Raw genomic sequence first — 26,795 nt, 5'->3', positions numbered from 1 at the left:
AAAAAATTGGTAAGAAACTTCTTACTGACCATGTAACTATCACTCACTAATCTGTTAAAAACTACAGGTTGAAATGGTCGAGCTGTGGATGAGAGCAGTGAAAGATCAAGCAGATGATATGCTGCAGCAAGGCTGCCGAATGAAATTTGACAAGAGTCAAAGCACTCACACAAAATTAAAGATGGTTGAAAGTATATTGAGCGATGACGAAATAAGAACAATAAGCTGGATAAAGGAAAATTATGATGGTGGAAGGATCCCTTTGAACCATGCCAGAATCTGCCCCCAACAAGACCAAGGATCGTAAGTCTATATTCAAAAATTTAAAATGATAACTTTACTGTTACTAAGTTGGTCAAAATCATTAACTTGAAATTTTTAATTGTCAACAGATTAGATTGCGGACCTTTTGTAATGTATTACATGGACAGAATGGCAAAAGAGGAGAAGCTGCCAAACAAAGTCACCAAAGCTCAGATGATGAAGTTCAAAGCTCAAATATTCAAAAAATTTGCAGAACATAAGCAGAGCTGGAACTCAGCAAATTAAGAATTTTAGAAATTTGTTTGTTTAGTTCAGAATTTCAGAAATTTGTTGTTTAGTTCAGACTATGACTTGTATGGATCTTTTTATTCAAGATTAATGCATCTTCTGAATTCATAGGGCAAGTCACTGACTATGTAAATATGAAGGCCACATATAATTGAAAGTGTCATTGTTAAATTCACTACTGCCCATTATGTAACTGCTTAAGTCACTGGCCAAGTAAAAAGAAAACTGAATGTCAGTGGCCAAGTCACTAGGCAAGTTACTGTAAAACTCAAGTAACTGACCAAGTCACTGATAATGTAGCTGACCATGTAACTGACCATGTAACTTACAATATATGTAACTGACCATGTAACTGAACATGTAACTAAGCATGTAGATGAATATGTAACTGGACAAAAAACATTAAAACTATAAGTCACTAGAGAAGTCACAGCCAAAATGATATTCCTATTTCAGTTTGCAGCGTGCCGCTGCACCGCAACGGCAGCGTTCCACTGCCAATTAATAAACCAAAGTTGTTGTAGCTACTTCATTTTTTAATTTTCATTAATATTTGCAGCGTGCCGCTGCACCGCAACGGCAGCGTTCCGCTGCCAATGACCAAATCTATATGCAGTGATCCAACTACAAGTCATAGAACAAGTCACCGACAAGATAACTAAAAACTAATGTCAATGGACAAGTCAATTAGTTTACAAATGGTTATGTCACTGTACATGTAACTATTAAGAACCTGTAGACACAAAGAATACTGAAGGATTTATAAAAGAAGAAAGCAGAAAAACTGTCTCATAGTCAAAAAAAAAAATTCCAATGAGTAAGCACCTTACAAGCACTTCTTATCATTTATTGAAAAAAATGAAAAATCAAAACAAAAATTCAAACTGTATTGGAGTCACTTGCTATGTCACTTGCCATGTCACTGTTAAAGGCATGTAGGCAGAATTGAACCTATATCGGAGCTGTACAACTCTTTCTGTTGTGACCATCACATTTTCCACACCTACCACACTTGATCACCCTGGTTTTCTCGCTCCTTTTTCTGAACCTCTTCTTTCTAGGCCTTCCCGGTGGTCTTCTAGTCAAAGGCGGCTGCAAGATCACCGCATCTCTACCAAAATCATGCACTTGCTTCGAAATAGAGGGAAGAGGATTAATTGGGAAAGAATAAGTTTCTCGATATTTATCCACCTTGTACAGCGCATTGACATACAAATACGGGGAAGAACCATGTTGTTGGATCACTACAAGTGCATGGGAACATGGGAAGCCATACAGCTGCCATTCTCCACACGAATAAAACCGAGTTTCCAAATTTACCATGCTATTGTACTTCTGGCAGTGAACTTCATACACATAGGTATCAGACCTGCTCACTCTCCAATGCCTTCCGACTTCCAAATTGTCCTTCAGCTTCTTTTCAATCACTGGGCACAACTCAGACAACCATTCATGAGCATCCTGCTTCCGAGAAGCAATTGAAGCCATGGACTTCACTCTAATGCCATCATTAATATCAAGAATAGGAAGACTCTTCAAAGGCAACACCCAATTATTGAAAGACTCAGCCAAGTTATTTGTCATTTCACCAAATCTTTCACCATTAAAGTAAGCCATACACCAGTTCTCCTTGGGAAGATCCTCCAGAAATTGAGCAACTATGTCACCGCCTTCACTCCTCAAGATTTCCATGTTGAACTCATACATCTCCGGTGTGCGAGAATAAGCACAACACATAAACAAGTAAGGAATCCGATCCTTGAGGTAAGATCCAGCTGGAAATTTGTCAGAAAGGTTAGACATCAGGTGTCTAAAACAAAACCCATGTGGATTATTAGGAAACACTCTAGGGAAAGCACTAACAAGCCCAACATGACGATCAGAAATGAATATCACCCTCCTCATAGGGCGTTTTGCAAACTCTTCAGCCAAAACCTCAAGAAAAAATCTCCAATTACTCTCATTTTCAGAATCCACAATAGCATAAGCAACTGGATACAAGCCTGAACAGAAAAACAAAATAATGTCACTGCCATGTAACTGTTAATGTCACTGACCATGTCGCTGACATAACTGCAAATTACTTGACAGTGACATGGCCAGACACATGTCATTCAAATCACAGAACATTTAGGTCATTGGACATGTAACTGTCAATGAACATGTAAGTGACCATGTCAGTAGCTATGTAACTAACCATGTCACTTACATTACAAAAAAAAAAAACAAGACATGGCAGCAAATAGAAAACAAGAAAAATAAAAAACTACAAGTAATGAAGGAGATTCAACCTTGATTGGCATCCTTTGCCGATGCAGCAATAATCTGCCCCTTGTACTTGTTGGTGATGAATGTAGCATCAATGAAAAGAATAGGTCTACAAGATTGAAAACCCTTCATCCATGCACCATAGCTCACAAACATACGCTGAAACCTGTGTGTTTCTCGATGAAACTCAACCACTATCCTAGAGTCGGGGTTTGACTTCATAACAGACTCACTGAACCAAAGTAGCTGAGCATAAGACTCAGCTTCATCACCATGTAGGGCTGTTTTTGCCAACTCTGTACCATACCAAACTGTACGATAAGCAACATCCAAACCATAATCACTCTTGATCTCATCAGCTATATCAATTGGCTTTTTGTTTGGATTGGCACGAATCTTATCAAGCACAATAGACTTGACAACCTTGGATCCCATCATCTTACTCTTCTGCAAACGAATCACACCATGACAAGTGTGAACATTAACCAACCTTTTAATCATAAAGAAACCATTAGCCCTACATAAATAAGCCTTCACCAGCCAATTGCAGCCTTGAGAATGTTTCTTAGAACACTGAGCAATAACACGAACCTTGTCATTTCTAACAAACTCATATGAAAAGCCAATTTCTATAGCATACTTACGCAGCTTATCCCTAAACTCAACAACCCCACCCTCAAACTTTTGGCCTTCAGAATGAATATAACTCTCCCAACCTTTCGTCATATAACTCTTCGGTGCCTCTGCCCTATAACACCCCAAATAATCATTCTCCTCAAGCATGGTACTAGAATCCTCACACACTGTATTACTCACCACACTTTCACTAATAGAAGGCAAATCAGTCACAAACACTTCAACAAAATCAGAATTGTAACGAACCAAATTCCTAAAAATCATTCTCATATCAACTTCACTCTCTAGAAAACATGAAGTAGAATCCAGAGGAATAATGTACCTCAACATGAAATTGCCTTGAATCAAATCCGGAAAACGAGAGCGTATGGAATTGCATAGGTCAACAAACGACCAATTATGCAACAATGGAACTGTCGCTGCTTCACCAGAATAAATAAACTTGACAACATAGCTAGTATCCATAACAACTGCACAAGAATAAAACAAATCACCATCCATGTCACTACTAAGGAAATCAACAGAATCAACACAAACAAGTCACTGCCAAAGTAACTGTTAATGCCTGAACAGAAGAACAACATCATACTCTCGCTAAATAAATGATAATTCCTGAAAAAAATAGCAGTATTAAAAATGTAACTGGCCATGTCACTGATAAAAAAATCACAGTATAGAACAAATATAGTACAGCAATAGCACAAAACATCATCAACAATTCAACATAGCACTGAGTTCGACGAAGGAGAAGAAAACAGTAATCCAAAACGAACAATTCAACAATTTAACACAAACAACAAAAATACACTGCAAAATCCAAAACGAACAAATTCACAGAGAGATGGCTTACCGATCAAATCAGAGAAAACCAGAAAGAGGAAGAAATAGAGAGACTGTAACTAAGCACTGAGTCAACGAAGAAGAAGAACACAATAACGTGATCAAGACAAACACCGACGAAGCCAGAGATCCAGAAAAAGAGAAAAGACCTGAGGAAGCTCCAAAACCACTTTCAGATCGTCGCAGAGGCACAAAGAGAAATCGGAAGCTTCCGACGGAGAGGGCAGCGAAGAAAGAATCTCGGAAAGAGATCTCCGATCAAATCGAATCGGAAGCTTTCTGATCAAAGGAGAGAGAAAATTTGAGCTCCACTATATTGAAATGGAAGGTTATAAAGGTTTATTACCTTAGGGGCAGAATCGGAATGATAAAAATTAAAAACTGACATTTTTTAACATGACCTCATTATTCATAAGGACTAAACTAATATTAATAACAATTTACAATGGACCTTCTTATCAAGTGGGAAACTAGGTGACCTTATTATCATTTCACTCTCTAAAGTGACCTTTTCCATCATTTCCCTTAATTTTAATGAAGACATATTTTAATTATAACGAAAAACAATTACTACAATTAAAACGATATTATAATTACTACATTATTTATCAAGACATATTTTACTATAATGTATCAATAAGATTTATCAACAAATATAAAGGTCATAATTTTAATGAAGACATATTTTAATTATAACGAAAAACAATTACTACAATTAAAACGATATTATAATTACTACATTATTTATCAAGACATATTTTACTATAATGTATCAATAAGATTTATCAACAAATATAAATGTCATAATTTTAATAAAAAAGTATCTATCCCGTTTTACAATAAAAAATCAATTACTACAAATATAAACATCGTTGTAATTACATCATTATTTATCAACTACATTATTTATCATGTAATATTTTAATTTAATGTATCAACAAATTAGACAATTTATCAAAAAATACATACCTCATCAACCGCATTCGAACCGCTCTTGTACCAATTTTTCGCTTGCCTTAATGCACAATGCCACTCATAGAGTTCAACCTTCAAAAATTTCCACCTTCCTTGCAAAGAGGAAGCTGATCGGCTCTGGGGCCAATTTGCGACAAAGTGTCGCCTCACACGCATCCATAAGTCGTTGTTTTTCTGATTTGTGCCCACAGCCGGATCTTGCCCAACAATTTTCCAAGACTTGCACAATTGAACATCTTCCTCATCCGTCCATCTCCTTTTGTCTTGGATATTATCATCTTCATTTTGATCTCCCTCATGTCCGGCCACTGGACCTGTGTTTCCCCTTTCTTCGGCCATATTGGATATAAATAAATTTGGAAGATGAGAGCTATATGAAGAGGAGGAATCACAAAATTGGGTTACTATGAAAGATAATTTTTTGGGTGTGAGATGTAAAATAAATGGTAGGTATTTATAGAGAAATGTTTAGAATTTTTTAAAATTTACTTTGTTACCGTTTGTTACCGTTTTATTACCGTTCATAACGTTAAAAAAATATATATATATACATGTTAATTGTAAGCCGTAGGATTGCAAATTTGATTGAAATGAAGGGCTGAGATTGCTTGACCGTTAGGCCCAGAATTCAAAACCCACCAACGGGAAGAATCCACGTGGCAGGCTGGCCCATCTCTGGCGCGCTCCACTTTCTGTCAATTGCCTTGCCACGCGTCGATGCCTGGACCTCCACTCCCTCCCAAGGCGCGTCGTCCACTTCTGCATGTTTCCATGACGTCAGCCACGATGGCTGCTGGGCCTAGCTGGCGTTCATACTTGATCGGTCATGAAAATAGTCATGGCTGTGACTTATTTCTTGGCTGTAGTCAAGAAAGGCAAAACCTTGCCCAGTCAATCTTCTACCGGTGGAAGCATCAGAATCCATCTCAAGGTCATATAGTCAGATTTTTCTTGACTATGCCCAGTCAAGAACTTACCAGTGGACTTGCTCTTATAAGGAATCGATTCCTGAATACTAAGGAATTTGATTACGAACGGGGGAGATGGGTTTAGGAATTAACTCATCCGGAATCAATACCGATTGACTCTCATTCTAGTTGTCTCTGATTCATGATTATTTTCCATTTCAAGTAAGTAAACGTGTCATAAAGAGAACTTATGGAGCCTGTTTAGAAGGGCTAGAATTGAAGCATGATCGAACTACCCATATATGTATAATAAAAATAAAATACCCACAACACCTCCATGCATAAGTACTGATTGGTTGGGCCTACCGCCTGCCCTACTTAAGAATCTTTCAGAGTGATATAGAAAACCTCTTTCTCTCTCTCGCAATCCGTGGCCATCACTTTCTGAAAGTCGAATGGCAGCATTGTAATTAAGAAACAAACTGGGGTAAAAGCGTCAAATCACTTAGGGAGTTACTATTCACCCAGCTCCCGTGCTTTAGAATAGAGAATATATTAGTTTTATAAAAACCCCTTGACGTCAATTTGAAACAGAGTACGCTAAATGTTAAATAACCAAGGACTTCTCTCGAGTTCTTGTGACTTGAGTTCTTGTGACTTGTATGTCTTCTCGAATGAGTCGATCCATTCTTATGGTTAGGAAGCTGTCCTCATATAGAAGAATAAAGAATTGACTACCATGCTCTTATAAGACAGATTTTAGGGGTTTACAAGTAACTTAATGTCACCACCATGTGTGTTAAATTAGATCCATATTCATATGAATTATTGAATTATATATTAATATTACAGGTTCACATCAGAACGTTTTCTGGGCATGCACAGAGCAAACCTTTTTTAGGGGCACGGAGATATTATACAAAAGCCATTCTCTTCTCTATATAAACTATCTGAGTAGTCTTACCATTTCACTACACCAACTCATATTCATCAACTTTCAAATCCTAGCCTACAATGGAGTTCACCAACCAGAGCAAATGTATCTGCTTGGCCTTGGTCCTCATGTTGGGGGCTTGGTCTTCCGAAGCCACTTCTCGTAGTTTCAACGATGCATTTGCTTATGGGAGGTATGAGCAATGGATGGCTCGTTACGGACGTGTGTATAATGATATCAAAGAGAAGGAGGATCGCTTCAACATATTCAAGGAGAATGAGGCATTTATAGAATCTTCCAATAACGATGGAAACAAACTTTACGAGTTGAGTTTGAACCAATTTGCAGACCTTACAAATGAAGAGTTCATTGCCTCAAGAAATCGATTCAAGGGGCACGAATGTTCCACGAAGACCACTACTTTCAAGTACGAAAATGCTACTGTGCCGGCTACAATGGACTGGAGAAAGAAGGGAGCTGTAACTCCCGTCAAGGACCAAGGCCAATGTGGTATGTAACACATGCACTACTCTCTCTGTTTTTTTTTTTCCTTTCCTTTTTGGTCATAATATCATTTTCCATTTCAAAAAAAGAAAAAGAAAATGTACATGATGCTAATAAACTCTACTCAAACTGCTACAAATTTGCAATCAAATTGTATACAGGAAGTTGTTGGGCGTTCTCGGCAGTGGGAGCTATGGAAGGAATCACTCAAATTACAACTGGTAAACTAATCTCTTTATCTGAGCAAGAGCTGGTCGACTGTGATGTCCAAGGTGAAGACCAAGGCTGTTCAGGTGGCCTTATGGATGATGCCTTTCAGTTTGTCATTCAAAATCATGGTATTAATATTGAAGCTAATTATCCCTACACGGCTGGCGATGGTACATGCAATGCTAAGGAGGAAGCAGGTCATGCAGCCACGATAACTGGCTACGAAGATGTGCCTGCAAACAGCGAAAGCGCCCTTCTTAAGGCCGTGGCTAATCAGCCTATTTCTGTTGCCATTGATGCTAGTGGATCTGACTTCCAATTCTATTCAAGTGGCGTTTTCACAGGAACATGTGGAACGGATCTAGACCATGGTGTTACCGCCGTTGGTTATGGCGTGAGTGCTGATGGGACTAAGTACTGGTTGGTAAAGAACTCATGGGATGCACAATGGGGTGAAGAAGGTTATATGAGGATGCAGAGAGATGTTGCTGCAGCGGGAGGTCTTTGTGGCATTGCCATGGATGCCTCTTACCCCACTGCATAGTATACAATAGAAATTAATCAAAGCCTCTTACCCCACTGCATAGTATACAATAGAAATTAATCAAAGCCTCTTACCCCACTGTAGGTATATATTTATCATGGTATATATGTACATGAACTCGTGTCTGTAATATATACTAAGAAAATAGATCAATAAGAAAAGTTGTAATTAAGTTTCATGAACTACACAAATTACTTTGCCCTATGTATGAAATCGAATCACTATATCAATAGAAAATATACATATTTGCTATCATCAAACCTTTGGGACTATATTAAGGCCTCCACCAGCAGAACTCTATTACTTTATATTTGATCACTGCTCCTATGGTGGTGCTAAGAGACTGTTCTACTTCTTTCTCTCTCGTACTACCGTGTATAAGGAGGGAGATGGGTTGTGGAGCGAACACACGACGTCGTTTCGGTAGTCTGTAACTTTTTATTTTATTAAGGCTTTAGATCCTGGACTTTCGGATTCACAAGGCCTTGGTCACGAATTGGGCTTTTCACCATAAAGTGGGTTTTGGACCCGGGGATTAGGCAGTAGCTCTTGCTTTTTGGGCTTGAACTCTGGCATTGACTTGGTGCGGTTGTATTGACAATTGAGTAATCAATTTTTCGTTTTCCCTCAGAAAAGTGAAGTTGAAGTGATAAAATACTAAAATAGAGTGTTGGAATTGCTCCTGTAAAAATTATGCATTGCAAAATTTTGACTTTATGAGAGAAAAGGGGAAAAATGTTTTACAGTACTTTGCCTGAGTGAGACCAAAGTTTGATTTCTAATTGAGACTCAGAAACATAAACACAATAATAGTTTATTCTCGATTTCACAATCACGATTCACGAATTAGGATTTTTTTTTTTTTCAATTCATGTGTTTTATTTATTTTTTTGTTAGGATTTTCAGTCGATTTGTCCCAAAATCAATTTTTAGATCTAGATTTTCAAAGCCAAAGTTTCCTTTACAATTTGGGATTTTAAGATAAAGTAATCCGGGGTTCACATCTAAAACCAATTGACAATGATGGAGAGGCCCAAATCCTTTATGGCAAGGTCCCATTTTTCCCATGAGGGATGTATATATTCTCAACAAAGTGGATTTGCTCTAAAAGTCAATTCATTTTGTTCTTTGTTTTGTTTTTATTTATTATTATTTGTTTTGGAGCATAAACTCATATCTAATATTTATTCAAAAAAAAAAAAAAAAAAACTCACTATCTAATATTGAGAAAAAATCATCCCGGTGCAGAAGTGGCCTTAGATAAGTGCATAAATGTTACAATAGCCGACTAAGGTGCTTCAAAGTTCTAGTTGATGTCTAACATTTTTATAGTAATTAGTTTTATAAAAGCCCTTGACTTCAATTCGAATTAGAGTGCACTACTTGTTAATTAACTAAGGACTTCTTGTGACTCGTGTTCTAAAACGAATAGATCCATTCTTATAGTTATTAAGCTGTCTTCATATCGAGGAATTGACCACTATGTACTTTTGGACATAGATATTAGGGGTTTAGCTAGTAACTTATCGTGACATGGATTAAATTAGATCAAGTTTCATATGAAATATATATTTATATTACAGGTTCATATCAGAATGTTTTCTGGGCAAGCACATATAGCAAACCGTTTTTAGGGGCACGGAGATAATATACAAAGGCCATTATGTTATCTATATAAACTGTCCGAGTAGTCTTACCATTTCACTACACCTCCTCATATTCATCGACTATCAAATTCAAGCCTACAATGGAGTTCACCAACCAGAGCAAATGCATCTGCAGTTTGGCATTGGTCCTCATGTTGGCGGCTTGGTCTTCGGAAGCCACTTCTCGTAGTCTCCAAGATGCATTAGCTTATGGGAGGTACGAGCAATGGATAGCTCGTTATGGACGTGTATATAATGACATCAACGAGAAGGAGGAGCGCTTCAAGATATTCAAGGACAATGAGGCATTTGTAGAATCTTCCAACAAAGATGGAAACAAACTTTACAAATTGACTATGAATCAATTTGCAGACCTTACAAATGAAGAGTTCACTGCCTCAAGAAATGGATTCAAGGGCCACGAATGTTCCACGAAAACCACTACTTTCAAGTATGAAAATTCTACTGTGCCGGCTACAATGGACTGGAGAAAAAAGGGAGCTGTAACTCCCGTCAAGGATCAAGGCCAATGTGGTATGTAACACACTATTCTCTCTATTTTTTTTTTTGTCATAAGATTATTTTCCATGATGCTAATTAACTCTAATCTAACTGCTAGAAATTAATTTGCAATCGAAATGTATACAGGAAGTTGTTGGGCATTCTCAGCAGTGGGAGCTATGGAAGGAATCACTCAACTTACAACTGGTAAACTAATCTCTTTGTCTGAGCAAGAGCTGGTTGACTGTGATGTCAAAGGTGTAGACCAAGGCTGTTCAGGTGGCCTTATGGACGATGCCTTTCAGTTCGTCATTCAAAATCATGGTATTAATACCGAGACTAATTATCCCTACACGGCTGCTGATGGTACATGCAATGCCAAGGCGGAAGCAGGCCATGCAGCCACGATAACTGGCCACGAAGATGTGCCTGCAAACAGCGAAATTGCCCTTCTTAAGGCTGTGGCTAATCAACCTATTTCTGTTGCCATTGATGCTAGTGGATATGACTTCCAGTTATATTCAAGTGGGGTTTTCACAGGAACATGTGGAACGGAGCTAGACCATGGTGTTACCGCTGTTGGTTATGGCGTGAGTGCTGATGGGACTAAGTACTGGTTGGTAAAGAACTCATGGGGTGCACAATGGGGTGAAGAAGGTTATATAAGAATGCAAAGAGATGTTGCTGCACCGGGAGGCCTTTGTGGCATTGCCATGGAAGCCTCTTACCCCACTGCATAGTAAACCAGTAAAAATTGAATCAAGGCCTTCTACCATTGTAGGTATATCTTTATCATGATATGTACAAGAACTTATGTGTGTAATACTAAGAAAATAGATCACTAAGAAAACTAGTAACTTCATGAATTACAGAAAGTGTGCCCAATGTATGAAATCAAATCACTATATATATCAATAGAAAATATACATATTTGCTGTCATGAAACCTTTGGGAACTATGTTAAGCTAGGCCTCCACCAGCAGAACTCTATTACTTTATGTATGATCACTGCTCCTATATATGGTTTTGGCTCTTAGACAAAACTCAAAAGTTGAAAATATTGTGGTTGCTATCCCATTTGGTATCAAAATATCAGATTCATTTGAGTTTTGATCCAAATTGAGGGGAAACATCATATCTCCCAAATTCGTTAACGAGGGTTTTCAATCCCTCATTTGTTTCAATTATACTGAAAATCATGGATTAAAAGATGCAGTAGCACAGAATAATATGATCACATCCACCACTTTCCCTCTACTTCCCTTCCTCCTAATTTCTGTAGCCCAATCAAACCTTCCAAGTAGACTTGGAAAAATTTAAAATTGTAATTGATGGACTGAAGACTGAACAACAGAGAAACGGGTCGATGTCGTCGATTCTATCAGATTTTCTCTTAAATGTGTTTATATTCATTTGGGTTCCGATTTGGATGTTGAAATTATAAACTCATCTGAAGGTTATTGGATGAGAAATGAGAGAGGAAGAGAAGAACCGGAGAAATGAAGAAAAGACCAAAATTATCTTTTAAATATTTGCACTGTTTTGTAAAGATCTTTGAGTGTGGTAGAGAGATCAACTACTTTCTTAAAAGAGTCGTTACCTTGTTCTTCTTTTACTCATGTGTATAGGGAGTCAAAATCAGCTGAGACACAAGTATGAAAACACTTTATTCTTGATTTCAGGGTCATGATTTAGGTTTTCTTGTTTTCTCAATTCAAGTGTTTCCCTTTTTTTTAGTTGAGGTTTCCAGTTAATTTGTCCCAAAATTGATTTCTAGATCTAGAATTTCCGAAGCCAAAGTTTCTTTCACAATTTGAGATCTTCAATCCGATTTGTTCCAAAAATCAATTCATGTCATTTTTTTTTTTATATTTCGGAACATAAATTCACCATGTACCACAGGCTCCGTCTTTCTCCGCACGTTGTCACCTGTGTCCATGAATTAAATTGTATGGCCGTATGGGTGCCATAATTTTACTACTCTATACTGTATAATATTGAGAATAAATTATCCGAGTGCCAAAGTGCACAAATCTTACAATTTATGAAGGAGCTAGTTGGCTAGCCGCCTAGGTGCTTCAAAGTTCTGAACTTCTAACTGAAATTGGACATTTTTCATAGTAATTAGTTTTATAAAATCCCTTGACGTCAATTTGAATCAGAGTACACTACATGTTAAATAACCAAGGACTTCTTGAGTTCTTGTGACTTGTACGTTTTCTCGAATGAGTCGATCCATTCTTATGGTTAGAAAGCTGTCCTCATATAGAAGAATAAAGAATTGACCACCATGCCCTTATAAGACAGATTTTAGGGTTTAGCAAGTAACTTATTAACGTCACCAGCATGTGCCTTAAATTAGATCAATATTCATATGAATTATACATTAATATTACAGGTTCAGATCAGAACGTTTTCTGGGCAAGCACAGAGCAAACCCTTTCTAGGGGCACGGAGATATTATAAAAAAGCCATTGTCTTCTCTATATAAACTGTCTGAGTAGCTTACCATTTCACTACACCTCCTCCTCATATCCATTACCTTTCAAATCCTATCCTACAATGGAGTTCACCAACCAGAGCAAATGTATCTGCTTGGCCTTGGTCCTCATGTTGGGGGCTTGGTCTTCCGAAGCCACTTCTCGTAGTTTCAACGATGGATTTGCTTATGGGAGGTACGAGCAATGGATGGCTCGTTATGGACGTGTGTATAATGATATCAAAGAGAAGGAGGATCGCTTCAACATATTCAAGGAGAATGAGGCATTTATAGATACTTCCAATAACGATGGAAACAAACCTTACAAGTTGAGTTTGAACCAATTTGCAGACCTTACAAATGAAGAGTTCATTGCCTCAAGAAATCGATTCAAGGGGCACGAATGTTCCACGAAGACCACTACTTTCAAGTACGAAAATGCTACTGTACCGGCTACAATGGACTGGAGAAAGAAGGGAGCTGTAACTCCCGTCAAGGACCAAGGCCAATGTGCTATGTAACACATGCACTATTCTCTCTGTTTTTTTTTTTTTTTGGTCATAATATCATTTTCCATTTCAAAAAAAGAAAAAGAAAATGTACATGATGCTAATAAACTCTACTCAAACTGCTACAAATTTGCAATCAAATTGTATACAGGAAGTTGTTGGGCGTTCTCGGCAGTGGGAGCTATGGAAGGAATCACTCAAATTACAACTGGTAAACTAATCTCTCTGTCTGAGCAAGAGCTGGTTGACTGTGATGTCCAAGGTGAAGACCAAGGCTGTTCAGGTGGCCTTATGGATGATGCCTTTCAGTTTGTCATTCAAAATCATGGCATTAATACCGAAGCTAATTATCCCTACACGGTTGGCGATAGTACATGCAATGCTAAGGAGGAAGCAGGTCATGCAGCCACGATAACTGGCTACGAAGATGTGCCTGTAAACAGCGAAAGCGCCCTTCTTAAGGCCGTGGCTAATCAGCCTATTGCTGTTGCCATTGATGCTAGTGGATCTGACTTTCATTTCTATTCAAGTGGTGTTTTCACAGGAACATGTGGAACGGATCTAGACCATGGTGTTACCGTTGTTGGTTATGGCGTGAGTGCTGATGGGACTAAGTATTGGTTGGTAAAGAATTCATGGGGTGCACAATGGGGTGAAGAAGGTTATATAAGAATGCAGAGAGATGTTGCTGCACCGGCAGGTGTTTGTGGCATTGCCATGAAATCCTCTTACCCCACTGCATAGTACACCAATAAAAATTTAATCAAAGCCCACTACCATTGTAGGTATATATTTATCATGGTATATATGCACATGGAGGAATGCTAGCAGCTTTCTCCTCCAACTTTTATTTTTCTATCTTTCTCATTTATTACTCGCCGCGTGTATTCCACCAAGACAAAAAAATCAGATAATTAATGGACTCAAAATAATTCTCTTTGTACCCTTATTTACTTACATCCCTATTAAAACTCTTCAGTGTTTTTTTCTTCTTCTTTTCTATTCTAAGGGGGGTGTATTCAATTAGGGGCACGTTTACTTGCTTGGAAGGAAAGGGAATGATTACGGGGTAAAAACATTCCTGCGTTTACTAACACATAAAGGAATCGGAATGATTCCGGGTAAAAGAAATCCTGTGTTTACTAACACATGAAGGAATCAGAATGGATGTAGGTCCCACCTCCTTATCAGGAATCGATTCCTGAATACTCAGGAATTCGATTACGAAGGGGGGAGATGGGTTTAGGAATCATTCCTCCGGAATCAATACCGATTCCTTTCTTCTCCCATTCCACTTGTCTCCGATTCATGATTATTTTCCATTCCAAGTAAGTAAACGTGTCATAGGAGTTTATAGGATTGTTTTGTATTTTAAGAGTCCTTTAAAATCTTGTGGTATTCAATCAAGATTTTAAAAAATCCTTTAAAATCCTGTGGTATTCAATCAAGATTTTAAAAAGTCCTTTTAAATCTGATGGTATTCAAAAGCCCAACGATTTTGAAAGATTTTATTAGATGCTTGATTTTGTAGGATTCTAGGGTGCTTGGTATAAATACCAAACCCTATCAGAAATCCACCCTCTAGACGTGAGATTTTGACGTCTTTTTTTTTTTTTTCCTCTCGCACTCTGAAGATGAAAAGACGTCAAAGAGAGAAGAAGATCTGACCTGAGAAGACGAACTGACCTGGAGCTGACCTCAACCTGTGAATCTTGTGGAAATCATCACTTGTTAAAAAGGTATTTTTGATACGCACCTTGGTTATCTTTGAAGTATGTAGCTTTGTCTATTGTTTTCTCTATGAAGATCTGGAAAGTTTTATTATATGATTAAACTTTTCATATCTTAATGACTTCTGGGAGTGTCTCCACCTTGGTTATCTTTGAAGTTTGGGAATATGTTACCAATATATACTGATTCAGTCCCACCTTGCTCATTTTACAATTCAGACGTATTCTTTTATGTTGATTAACTCTTTGATTCAATTCTGAGCTTATCTTGCCATGCTTTGTTTTTTTTTTTTTTGATGAAGACTTGGAAATTGATTTTGATATGAATCTATTGTTGCCATTACTCCAATGACATCTTTTGTTAGTGAAAGCACAAAAAAAGAAAAAGGTCTAGATTTTTGAAAGTCAAGTAGTGCCGAGTCAATCGATGTTGTATAATAAGCCTGTTTACAATGTAGCGTTTCTAAAATTATACATTTATAATAGAATTGTGATATTTAATATGTACGAGTAATTAACTAGTACTGTAGTAGGAAAGTTAACTAGTGCTTCACAAAACCCGGATTCGCTCTTGGTCTAGGGTTGCAACTTTCTTCTTGTCCGGCGGCGTGCTTGGGCGGCGTTGGCTCGCCTCGCCTGCTCGACGCGACTGCCGGATGGGAATTTGAAAACTAGTGGCCCGGCAGTTTCTGGGAGAGGGGTTACGGCTCGAGTTCGGCGCTGGATGGTTTTGGCGATGAGCACCGGAAGAAATCTTGGCCTCAGTGGGCGGCGGTGCAACGCGGATCGAGTGTCGCTGAGGCACCTCTTGGATCTCCATGACGGGCAGTGGGTGGAGGGGCTGGACGGTGGCGATGGCATGCTGAATCGGGCTGCTTTAGACTGGTTTCGACGTGGTTCAGTCGGGCTTTGACATGGGTTGAGGCAGTGAGGTTGGGTCTTGCGGTGCGGCGGCGAGGCTGGAGTTAGTGGCAGTGGCGAGGGCTGGTGCCGATTGCGGCGGTGGGATCTGGTTTCGGGTGGCAGCGGTCGACCATTGGAGGCTGCAGATGGACGGTGGGCTTGGGTCAAGCTTTCATTGTTGGGCCTGAGCTAGGGTTTCCTTCTTGGGTTGTTGGGCTGTGATTTTGGGCTGGGTTGTTTGACCTAGACCCTATTTATTTTGTTTAAGTCAGTTTTGTTTCAATAATTCCCTATTTTCAGGGACTATCTAGGCACTTGTGTGCATCTAGCTTTAGCTATTGGTTTTGGTCTTGTCGACTTAATTCTCAGTGTTTCTAGTTGTACACCAATTGAGGTCTCTAGGCGACTAGATTACTGGGTAATAGTTAGGTTGGGAGGGCCGGATCCTTCTAGCGCCTCCGGCGTAGTACCAAAGGGGGCTCCCATTATGTTCTACGTATTTAATTGTACAATGAGTATGTGTATTTCTATGTACCACTATGGGTACTACCACTATCTTCTTGCCTGTCTGATGGCAGGGGAAGGGTATGTAACAGCCTATTCTGGCTTATGAATATATTTTCTCGCTCGTGAGCGCTTCAAAAACACTAGTACTGTAGTAGGTTGCTAAACTAGTGTTTTTATCTATATGTAATTATAATTGTGCTGTATATTGATAATGTGAATGTGATTTACTTTTTTTTTTTTTTTTTTTATGGCTGGAATTCAGTTGAATCGTCATTGTTCCACAATATATAGATCACTCAACCTTTACTAACTCATACCTGACTAAATAGCGTACAAGTTGAATTGTCAATGACATACAAGTTGAATTGTCATTGTTCCACAATATATAGATCACTCAACCTTGACCAACTTAACCTTGACTAAATGGCGTACAAGTTGAATTGTCATTGTTCCACAATATATAAATCACTCAACCTTGACTAAATGGCGTACAAGTTGAATTGTCATTGTTCCACACTAAATGGCGTACAAGTTGAATTCGGACAATGCATATAAAAGCACCGTTTGAGCAATACTAGTCTTACCCAAGGTTTCAAATTTCGGTTTGGGTTTCGATTTCGGTACTTCAAATTTAAGAAAATTTCTACTTCGGTTAAAAATAAAGAAATCATTTTATAAAATGTTATTTTTGAATGAAACTTTTACATAGACTAAACTAACCTATAATAAACCTATTTACAATGTAGCCTCTCTAAAATTATACATTTATAATATAATTGTGATATTTAATATGTACGAGTAATTAACTAGTATTATAGTAGGTTGCTAAACTAGTGTTTTTATCTATATGTAATTATAATTGTGCTTTATATTAATAATGTGAATGTGATTTACATTTTTTATTTATGACTGGAACCCAGTGGGAGGCTTGACCATTACACATTTTTCACTAATAATTAGAAAAATACAACTGGGAGGGGGAACGTAATACCAAAACCCTGTGAATGAAAATGAATAAGTACAACAATATAAAGTATTAAGAATAAGTGTTACTACGATGTGGTTCATCCATATGGTTGAATTGCTTCAATTTAGTATCATACAATACTGCTCCCAAGTACATGAATTTTGGAAATGATTTTTGTAGCAGATAAAAGCAAATAGGTTTTTTGTTGTATTCAACTTGATTGGAAAAAAAAAATCAAAATTTCATATTTTCTCTATGAAAATATGAGTAAAAAACTTCATTGTCGGTGGCATACAAATTTCACAGAAATTTTGGAGAAATTTTGGACAAAATTTTTGTGTGAATTTTTAAATATATTTTGTGTGTATAGATATTTCAGAAATTAAGAATTTCGCGGAAAATTTCAAAAAATTTTGGGAAACTCCTGACGGAAATGATATAACACATGAATTTCGTTTCGGTACTTCCAAATTACAGAAATTTCGATGGAAATTTCAGTAGTTTCGAAGAAATTTGAAATCTTGCTTTTAGCTCATTAAGAAATTTGAAATCTTGCTCTATGAGGATGTTTGTAATCTTTCTAATGTAGCACGGGGTTCAGGTTTTATGTCCCCCCCCCCCCCGTTGCAAAGTATTACTTCAATAAATGGAACCGGGCGTGGGGCTGAGCCTCCCAGCTAGGCTGGGTTCCAAACCCCTTTCAAAAAAAAAAAAAAAGACACGTTGTTATGTAAAAATAAAATAAATAGTTTCTAAATTTATATAACAATACATCTCCCATCTTTTTTTTTTGAAGTAAGGGCCGGTGCGGCTGCCCTCAAGCCTTGATTAATGAAACAGCAGAATACATGGGGGGGACATGGTGCCTATACCCCAGATTACAAAGCACATCAAGAGAACTTACTAGATAATAATAGGAGTCTCCACTACAAACATGTATTCTAACAAGCACCCACTAGCGAAGAGTGCACGACTGGCTACTCTATTAGCTTTACAATTGTGGTGACATACCGGAAATATAACTTTATTACGAAAAAACATCATTACAAATAACACAGCTTAATTTCCCACTAGAATCGGTAATAATAACAATTCAGTATTCAGTAATCAACCATGATTATCTGGAATAGCAGGTGGCTTTGGTACGTCAATGGATGGTAACAGTTTCCTTATGAAAATCTTCCTGTACTCCATATTATTCCCAGTGCTCTTCACTACTTCTGCAAGGGAAAAAAAATTCAATACCAGTTATGTTGAAGACCCTGCTTATTTAGACATGATCTCTGATCAGCTAATCATCGATCATCAATTCAACGTCTCCGGCAACATAAAACGCAGGGAGAGGGAGAGAGAGAGAGAGAGTACCTGTAGCAAAAGCCATCTCTGATGACAAAACTAGCAAAAGCATGAAGGCAATCATGTAAACAGCGCAGCCTTTGAGGTGAACCATTTTATCTTATACAGGGAAGGACTAACTGTGCGACTACGTACTTTTGCTACTACTCCTTTTCCCTTTTTATAGCTACTTTGGTAAAACGACGTCTTAGTTTTTAATCAATTTGTTATTTGACAAAAAGCTGAGTATTGGAACCAAGCCAAAGTCAAAGTCTTTGACTTGAAAGATATGTGCAAGCATATAACGAAATAGTCCATGCAAAATTTCTCATGTGATTCCCAAGTCATGGTTTTGTATTTAATTGTTCTCTTCTCCTTTCGTTCTTTCTCTTCTTTCTGTTACGGAGTCCAAGTCGTAACTAATTTTCTTGTTGAAAGGGTCCAAGTCATGCATGAATTGGTACATGCAAATTAATATACTATTTCCATTCATATATTGATCACTTGATGAAGTGCAATTAGTATTGATCGAGATATATTATACATTTGGCTTCTTTGAAATATAGGGTACAATTCTTGGTCAAGTACGTGGAATATTAATAGAGGGCGGCGCAGATGTGTAACAACTAACAACAATCATCATATACACATTAAGGATCTAATAGAAAAAAGGATCTAATAGAAAAAATGGCCCAAGATCGACCTGACCAGTTCTGTGTGACGAAATAGTCTTAATTCTGAACTATAGAATATCTTGTCTAGCTGCGACATGTGGTTCACAAAATCATAATGCAAATTATCATGGCTCTACGCGCTGGAGTAAAGAACCTGGGATTCAGCGTCTTACTTTTCCATACTGTCTTGTGTTATTGATTCCAGCTGCACCTAGCCATGCCCAGATCGCCGTTATAAGGTTTATCGGGTGGATCTACTGTTGTATGCATGTTTTCTGTTCAAATGTGAGATTAATTTTGGTCGGTAATCCTCTTTCAGCGGTAAGTTAATGGCCTCAATCTCATTTCGAGTTCAGTTATCCTGTTTTGATTTTCTTTTCGGGTCAACTAAAGTTTACTCGAATCTGCACCTACTCAAAGTGCTAACCAGTAGTGGCGGATCAATTGATCAAAATTTGGGTGGGGTGGATTTTTTATTTTTATAATTTTTTTCTACTGAAGTGATAAGAGAGAACTTTTTTTATTTTTTATTTTTATTTTTTTAAGAAGAAGAAATGTAAGTTTATAATTCAACTAGATTACTTAACGATCTACATCAATAGGGCTGACAGAAAAACCATTAATTGAGTAAATCTATATTTTCAAGCTATTAAGCCCAACCAGAACAGCTCTTAAAAAACCCATGAAACAAATCAAAGGCATAGGAAACGGGGGCTAGTCTGCCACATCTCTTCTAAACAAGTAGATCTCCATCTACCAAAACAAGCAAAAAACAAAATTAAAAATTGCAAAACAAACTCCAGCAAAATTTGAGCCCAAGCCAAATTAAAGGCCCAAAAACCTCCCCCCCCCCCCCCCCCCCCCAAAGCTGCTATGGGCACCCAAAGTTGCATTCACCACTACCACCGCACCGCCGCCGACACCTGCAGCGCCGCGATTCACATTGAAACCTTTAACCCCGTCGTCAAGGCAGACCCAATCCAAAACCAGACCGCCGCTAGAAGCCCCGCCATCACCATCGATGCAGCTGAGATTGAAAAGTGAGACTGATTGCTCAAAATGAAACACGATATTAGTTTGCTCAAAATATATGGTATTTCCTAATACAAAGAGTAGTTTGCTTGGTACGTGCTTCAAAATTTTAACGGTGTTGGGACATTGTTTATAGTTAATTTTTTAAAAGACATTGACTTCAAATTGAATCAGAGTCAAGCACTAAAATATTGATATTTCGGCGAAAATTTCATTTTTTTTGAATCCTCTAAATTTTTGTTGCCTACCACCATAATTTTGGGAGATATTTACAAAATTTCTCGAAATATCCCAATATTTACGGAAATGTGCGATATTTTTTGAAATTTAGGGAATATTCTAAAATATTTCCTCAAAGAAAATCCAAGCAAACCTTGAACATAAACAGGTTTCAAACCTGTGCCCTTCCAAAATAAAGTCAGCAAACGCACAAGGTCCCAACCAACTCGACTGACTGTTGGTTTTGGTTCTAATATACTCTTTTTTATATTAGAATGTATTTTTCATGGAAAAAATTACTAATTTTTTTTACAGTTAATTTAAACTTCTAAGATATAATTTCTAGCAATTTTGTATTTTTAATTTGTTGACTCTAACATTTCTAAATAGTTTAATGCTTTACAAGATCTCCTAAATACTTTTGCCACGTTTTAGTATTATTAATTCGTTTGTATTTGATTGAATAACTCTACAAGTTTACTAAGTCTCTAATTATAATTGGTACCATATATTTTACTAGAGGCAGCATACGTACTCTAAATTACTATAATTCACTATGAAATGAAGGTTGTTCACCATTTTTTGCCAAATATAATAGATAATGGAACAAATAAGTAGCTCACAAAGTTTCACTTAAAATTTCAATAATTTTCTCTTAATTTCCACCCATTCTTTCAAAAATTTATCGATATCGATATTTCCGTCGAAATTTCTATTTTTCAGAGTATCGATATATCCTCAATACTCGATATTTTGGTCATTGATCAGAGTACAATACATGTTTAATTAACTAAGTTATAGACTTCTTGTGACTTGTGTCTATCTCAGTATAAGTCAATTTATTCTCGTGGTTATTACGCTGTCTTCATATAAGTTACTTAGCCGGCTCTACATATGCACATAACGACATAGATAATAGGGGTTTAGCAAGACAAGCATTAAATTAGAACAATAGTCATATGAACTATATATTAATCTTACAGCAGGTTCATATCAGAACGTTTTTTGGGGCAAGGAGTAAGGACATTGCAGACCGTATTTTGGGGCACGGAGTTATTATACAAAGGCCATTATCTTCTCTATATAATCTGTCTGAGTAGTCTTACCATTTCACCACACCTCCTCATATTCATCAACTTTCAAATCCTAGCCTACAATGGAGTTCACCAACCAGAGAAAATGCATCTGTTTGGCGTTGGTCCTCATGTTGGGGGCTTGGTCTTCCGAAGCCACTTCTCGCAGTCTCCAAGATGTATTGGCGTATGGGAGGTATGAGCAATGGATAGCTGGTTATGGACGTGTGTATAGTGATATCAACGAGAAGGAGGATCGCTTCAAGATATTCAAGGAAAATGAGGCATTTATAGAATCTTCCAACAATGACGGAAACAAACTTTACAAGTTGAGTTTGAACCAATTTGCAGACCTTACAAATGAAGAGTTCACTGCCTCAAGAAATCGATTCAAGGCGCACGAATGTTCCACAAAGACCACTACTTTCAAGTACGAAAATGCTACTGTGCCTGCTACAATGGACTGGAGAAAGAAGGGAGCTGTAACTCCCATCAAGGACCAAGGCCAATGTGGTATGTAACACACTCTTCTCTCTTTGTTTTTTTCTTGTCATAAGATTATTTTCCACTTGCAAAAAAAAAAAAAAAAGTTGTACGTGATGCTAATTAACTCTATTCTAACTGTTACAAATTTGCAATTGAAATGTATACAGGAAGTTGTTGGGCATTCTCAGCAGTGGGAGCTATGGAAGGAATCACTCAACTTACAACTGGTAAACTAATCTCTTTGTCTGAGCAAGAGCTTGTTGACTGTGATGTCAAAGGTGTAGACCAAGGCTGTGCAGGTGGCCTTATGGATGATGCCTTTCAGTTCGTTATTCAAAATCATGGTATTAATACCGAGGCTAATTATCCCTACACGGCTGCCGATGGTACATGCAATGCCAAGAAGGAAGCAGGCCATGCAGCCACAATAACTGGCCACGAAGATGTGCCTGCAAACAGCGAAAGTGCCCTTCTTAAGGCCGTGGCTAATCAACCTATCTCTGTTGCTATTGATGCTAGTGGATCTGACTTCCAGTTCTATTCAAGTGGTGTTTTCACAGGAACATGTGGAACGGGTCTAGACCATGGTGTTACCGCTGTTGGTTATGGTGTGAGTGCTGATGGGACAAAGTACTGGTTGGTAAAGAACTCATGGGGTGCACAATGGGGTGAAGAAGGTTACATAAGAATGCAAAGAGATGTTGCTGCACCGGAAGGTCTGTGTGGTATTGCCATGGAAGCCTCTTACCCCACTGCTTAATGTACCATTGAAATCGAATCAAAAGCCCTACTACCATTGTAGGTACATATACTTATCATGATATGTACATGAACTTGTGTGTAATACTAAGAACATAGATCAGTAAGAATAGTAGCAAGTTTCATGAAATACAGAAACTAGTGCGGCCAATGTATGAAATCAAACCATTATATCAATAGAAAAATTATATATTTGCTATCTGCAGACCTTTGGCCTTGAGTCTTAGATAAAACTCAAAAGTGAGATATTGTGCTTGGTTTTGGACATCTAGTGTCTGATATATCACTTTTGTTCGTTCATTAACTAACGTACTGGAACTGAATTTTATTGTCCTGATGTTATGTATACCATGAAATTCTACAATGACTCCCCCTTTATATATGTCCTCACTAATGTGTTTCTCATCAGTTTGTTTCATACCAAATACTGGAAAAGTTTTTCACAGACTGGATCGCAGGTCATACTACTGTGTGGACTCATATCGGACTTGATGAAAGCTCGTAAAATGTAACTCCGCAACTTCCTGCTGTAGAGTTAGTCCCTCTTAGAATCGAAGAAAGCTCTCTTCTGGTTGTCTTCTAAATTTGAAACAATTTTTTACTGAGTTGGTCCCTGCAGTCCTGCACCGTAATGTGTTACCACCAGAAATATCAAAAAATTAATCAGAAGAGGCCTTCGAATTCTGGTGGATTTGCTTTGTGTCATGGATATTTGATTTGATTTTTTTTTTTTTTTTGGTTTTATGGATATTTGATTTTTAAAGTAATATGTTGAACCTGAGATTCCATTACAGTAAAGTTATAGTTACTCTTTCCCTTCCATTAAATATGAGCTGAAAAAAAATTCAGAAGGGATGGACAATTACAAGGGGTCGATGTCAAACTACTGGCTTGAAGTCAATATAATCAGAGAGAATGGAAGGAAGTCAAGACCCATATGATCCCATCCACACCCATGACTAGTTAGCACAAACTATTTTGCATATATACACCGATCTCCATTCAATTCTTCGATCTAGGTGTTTGGACCCAAAATGAGCATTTTTACCTGACAAGGCACGTCTTGGAGAAATTGAGCCAAAGTCAGTGGCTCAAGCTATATATTGTCGACAAGTTCGAAATATATATTTAGAGGCTAAATAAAGCCTACTATGGAAGCATGAAAATTCAACTTTAGCACATTTTCCTACTTCGGCTAGGAGAAACCGAGATAAACAAGGAAGGAGGGGTGGCAGACTGATCAAATGAACTCGAAATGAGCTGAAACTCTGTAGACAGCTCAAGGATCATTTCTTATGAAGAGTTCCATAGCTAGTTTTGAGTGGAAGGCCTTCAAACATTCAGTCCAATTTTCTGCAGAAGCAAAACTGGAAAACTAGACCTGTAAGAGGTCCAGCAGCGTTTCCGGCCCAACCACATGGAAGAAAGCTCTGAAAATTTGCCACAATGATCTACACTCATTGTGGATTATTTTATGTGAAGAGGTCGAAGGCCCATTTTGAGTTCTTGGTGGAGATATAGCTGCAGCAAAATTGGAGCAGTAAGTGTTTAAACCTAACATTCCATTAGTGTTTAAGTGCTTAAACCTAACATTCCATTAGTGTTTTAAGTGCTTAAACCTAACATTCCATTAATGTTTAAGTGCTAAAACCTAACCCATTATGAGTTTTTTAAGGCCAAATAGTGTTGCTTGGTAGCCTATATATAGAGGCTACAACAAGTATCAAAAGAACAACAACACAATTCAAAACATCTCTAAGATGATCTAAGTTCTCTCTAGAGCAACCTCTCTAAGAGCAACTCCTCTCCTTCTCTTTCTCTTTCTCTTATCGGTGATCACACTCCTAGTCCTAGTCTTCTCAGAAACCGACTTTCAGTGCCACCAAACCCTCTGTCAACGTACTTCGGTCCTAGTCTCCTCGGGAGCCGACGGTAGTGCCGCGACCAAGGAACAACAACACAATTCAAAACATCTCTAAGATGATCTAAGTTCTCTCTAGAGCAACCTCTCTAAGAGCAACTCCTCTCCTTCTCTTTCTCTTATCGGTGATCACACTCCTAGTCCTAGTCTTCTCAGAAGCCGACTTTTAGTGCCACCAAACCCTCTGTCAACGTACTTCGGTCCTAGTCTCCTCGGGAGCCGACGGTAGTGCGGCGACCAAATAATGAAACACAATTCAACAAACATCTCTAAGATGATCTAAGTTCTCTCTAGAGCAACCTCTCTAAGAGCAACTCCTCTCCTTCTCTTTCTCTTACCGGTGATCACACTCCTAGTCCTAGTCTTCTCAGAAGCCGACTTTCAGTGCCACCAAACCCTCTGTCAACGTACTTCGGTCCTAGTCTCCTCGAGAGACGATTGTAGTACCACGACCACAACGGTTACGGAACTAGCCAAGCAAGGGTAACGCCCTCGCAAACCAGCCAAGCTAAAGTCACGCTTTAGCAAGTTCTCTCTACTTCCCAGTGGTTCTCGCTCTGCTCGATCTACAACATCGAGTATCGATTGTGATTTTCAAGAAGCTCAGCAAAAGCCCTCACCACGAGGCATAAAGAATCCCACGACGAGGTTGGTTGTCTCCTCGTCTACAATCGCTTGAAAGAAGTCAGGTCAAGGGACACCCCCGACGACCGCACCTGAACGGTGCTGGCACGCCCGCGCAGAAAAGAGACTGTTGACCAGCTGCAAAATTGGAGCCAAACACTAGGAGTGAACGCGTAATGTAGTGATTCAACCAACATTAACTAGACATACACGTTTTAACATGCATGAAATCATATATAAAACGTGAACATGAAACGAGCTGTAAACTTAAACGTCGTACTTAATTTTTACATTTAAGAGTTAGAAAACGTTGATTTTATTTAATATACTTTGCAAATGATCGCACGTAAAGGCTCGTGGAAACTAGATCTTGGGGTTTTCATCATTACTAAAGGAAATTCCTCACAAGTACATAGAAAGGACACAAAGTTTCAAAGATTTTCTATCATTTACTTTCCCTACATTAGTCCCCTCGGACAATTTTACAGACATTGGACTTGCAGGTATTCACAAGTCAGTCTTGTATATATGTGCAACTTGCAGTCACAAACTACCCATCAAGCAATTGCACGATATGAGAGAGGAAAAATGTGAAGTAAACCCATAGTGTCAAATCATGCACTGGAAGAGGATTGTATGCACCGACAGTGCACTTGCACTGTCAGTTATTTTAATCTTTAAAAAAATAACAGCCACTCATCTAATCTACTCCTTTATATATTTTAATATCAAAAAAATTACATCAATTCATATTGCAAGTACCCATGCACTGACGGTGCATGAAATACACTCCCTCAAATCATAACCCATCTTTAAAGAGTCGGAATGCACTCTAAACAATTGACTTTTCGACTCACTAACCAAAATCAAAATTTGCTGTCCAAAACCTCTGTCAGGCGAAAGATCAAAAGTATTTTCTGTCTTCAAAATTAATATATATCACAACAGTCGGAACAATCATAATTATGCAGGTGTGGCTCGAGGCTTTGTGCGGACTGGGTGATGATGGAGCCTGGGTTTTTTCGAATTGTGCAGGTGGTGCTTGTCGACGGCTTCCAT

At 38.1% G+C, this 26,795-nt stretch overlaps 5 protein-coding genes across 5 annotated transcripts; 4 read left to right on the top strand and 1 right to left on the bottom strand.

The window, feature by feature from the left end:
- Positions 1-1,210: 1,210 nt before the first annotated feature.
- On the bottom strand, positions 1,211-5,610 carry LOC133716643 (uncharacterized). Its single transcript, XM_062143326.1, has 5 exons — positions 5,312-5,610; positions 2,844-3,709; positions 2,416-2,555; positions 1,873-2,085; positions 1,211-1,285 (listed from the first exon to the last, which is right to left on the bottom strand). The coding sequence occupies exons 1-5, from the start codon at positions 5,608-5,610 to the stop codon at positions 1,211-1,213; spliced, it is 1,593 nt and encodes a 530-aa protein (XP_061999310.1).
- Positions 5,611-7,135: 1,525 nt separating this feature from the next.
- LOC133715930 (senescence-specific cysteine protease SAG39-like) lies at positions 7,136-8,631 on the top strand. The gene is made up of 2 exons (XM_062142633.1): positions 7,136-7,623; positions 7,779-8,631. The coding sequence occupies exons 1-2, from the start codon at positions 7,194-7,196 to the stop codon at positions 8,369-8,371; spliced, it is 1,023 nt and encodes a 340-aa protein (XP_061998617.1). The 5' UTR covers positions 7,136-7,193; the 3' UTR covers positions 8,372-8,631.
- A 1,459-nt stretch (positions 8,632-10,090) lies between these two features.
- Positions 10,091-11,463, top strand: LOC133717079 (senescence-specific cysteine protease SAG39-like). Its single transcript, XM_062143713.1, has 2 exons — positions 10,091-10,551; positions 10,666-11,463. Exons 1-2 carry the CDS (start codon positions 10,119-10,121, stop codon positions 11,256-11,258), a joined length of 1,026 nt encoding a protein of 341 aa, XP_061999697.1. The 5' UTR covers positions 10,091-10,118; the 3' UTR covers positions 11,259-11,463.
- Positions 11,464-13,066: 1,603 nt separating this feature from the next.
- LOC133718139 (senescence-specific cysteine protease SAG39-like) lies at positions 13,067-14,281 on the top strand. Its single transcript, XM_062144954.1, has 2 exons — positions 13,067-13,510; positions 13,658-14,281. The coding sequence occupies exons 1-2, from the start codon at positions 13,081-13,083 to the stop codon at positions 14,248-14,250; spliced, it is 1,023 nt and encodes a 340-aa protein (XP_062000938.1). The 5' UTR covers positions 13,067-13,080; the 3' UTR covers positions 14,251-14,281.
- Positions 14,282-21,977: 7,696 nt separating this feature from the next.
- On the top strand, positions 21,978-23,396 carry LOC133716026 (senescence-specific cysteine protease SAG39-like). Its single transcript, XM_062142758.1, has 2 exons — positions 21,978-22,459; positions 22,600-23,396. The coding sequence occupies exons 1-2, from the start codon at positions 22,030-22,032 to the stop codon at positions 23,190-23,192; spliced, it is 1,023 nt and encodes a 340-aa protein (XP_061998742.1). The 5' UTR covers positions 21,978-22,029; the 3' UTR covers positions 23,193-23,396.
- Positions 23,397-26,795: the final 3,399 nt, after the last annotated feature.

Source organism: Rosa rugosa, chromosome 6 (genome assembly GCF_958449725.1).
Source record: "Rosa rugosa chromosome 6, drRosRugo1.1, whole genome shotgun sequence".
Classification (NCBI taxonomy): Eukaryota; Viridiplantae; Streptophyta; class Magnoliopsida; order Rosales; family Rosaceae; genus Rosa; species Rosa rugosa.
Note: the sequence above shows the minus strand (reverse complement) of the source record. Positions and strands in the feature narration are given on the sequence as shown.

Bases quoted from the DNA above. Each gene is read 5' to 3' on its own strand.
- LOC133718139 (XM_062144954.1), top strand. From the start codon at position 13,081: ATGGAGTTCACCAACCAGAGCAAATGTATCTGCTTGGCCTTGGTCCTC. The intron at 13,511-13,657 runs CTATGTAACACA...AATTGTATACAG, and splicing joins CAAGGACCAAGGCCAATGTG to GAAGTTGTTGGGCGTTCTCG.
- LOC133716643 (XM_062143326.1), bottom strand. From the start codon at position 5,610: ATGGCCGAAGAAAGGGGAAACACAGGTCCAGTGGCCGGACATGAGGGA. The intron at 2,086-2,415 runs GTTAGTGCTTTC...TTGCCTTTGAAG, and splicing joins CTGATCGTCATGTTGGGCTT to AGTCTTCCTATTCTTGATAT. The intron at 1,286-1,872 runs GTAAATTTGGAA...TTGTGTCTACAG, and splicing joins GCCAGAAGTACAATAGCATG to GTTCTTAATAGTTACATGTA.
- LOC133715930 (XM_062142633.1), top strand. From the start codon at position 7,194: ATGGAGTTCACCAACCAGAGCAAATGTATCTGCTTGGCCTTGGTCCTC. The intron at 7,624-7,778 runs GTATGTAACACA...AATTGTATACAG, and splicing joins CAAGGACCAAGGCCAATGTG to GAAGTTGTTGGGCGTTCTCG.
- LOC133717079 (XM_062143713.1), top strand. From the start codon at position 10,119: ATGGAGTTCACCAACCAGAGCAAATGCATCTGCAGTTTGGCATTGGTC. The intron at 10,552-10,665 runs GTATGTAACACA...AAATGTATACAG, and splicing joins CAAGGATCAAGGCCAATGTG to GAAGTTGTTGGGCATTCTCA.
- LOC133716026 (XM_062142758.1), top strand. From the start codon at position 22,030: ATGGAGTTCACCAACCAGAGAAAATGCATCTGTTTGGCGTTGGTCCTC. The intron at 22,460-22,599 runs GTATGTAACACA...AAATGTATACAG, and splicing joins CAAGGACCAAGGCCAATGTG to GAAGTTGTTGGGCATTCTCA.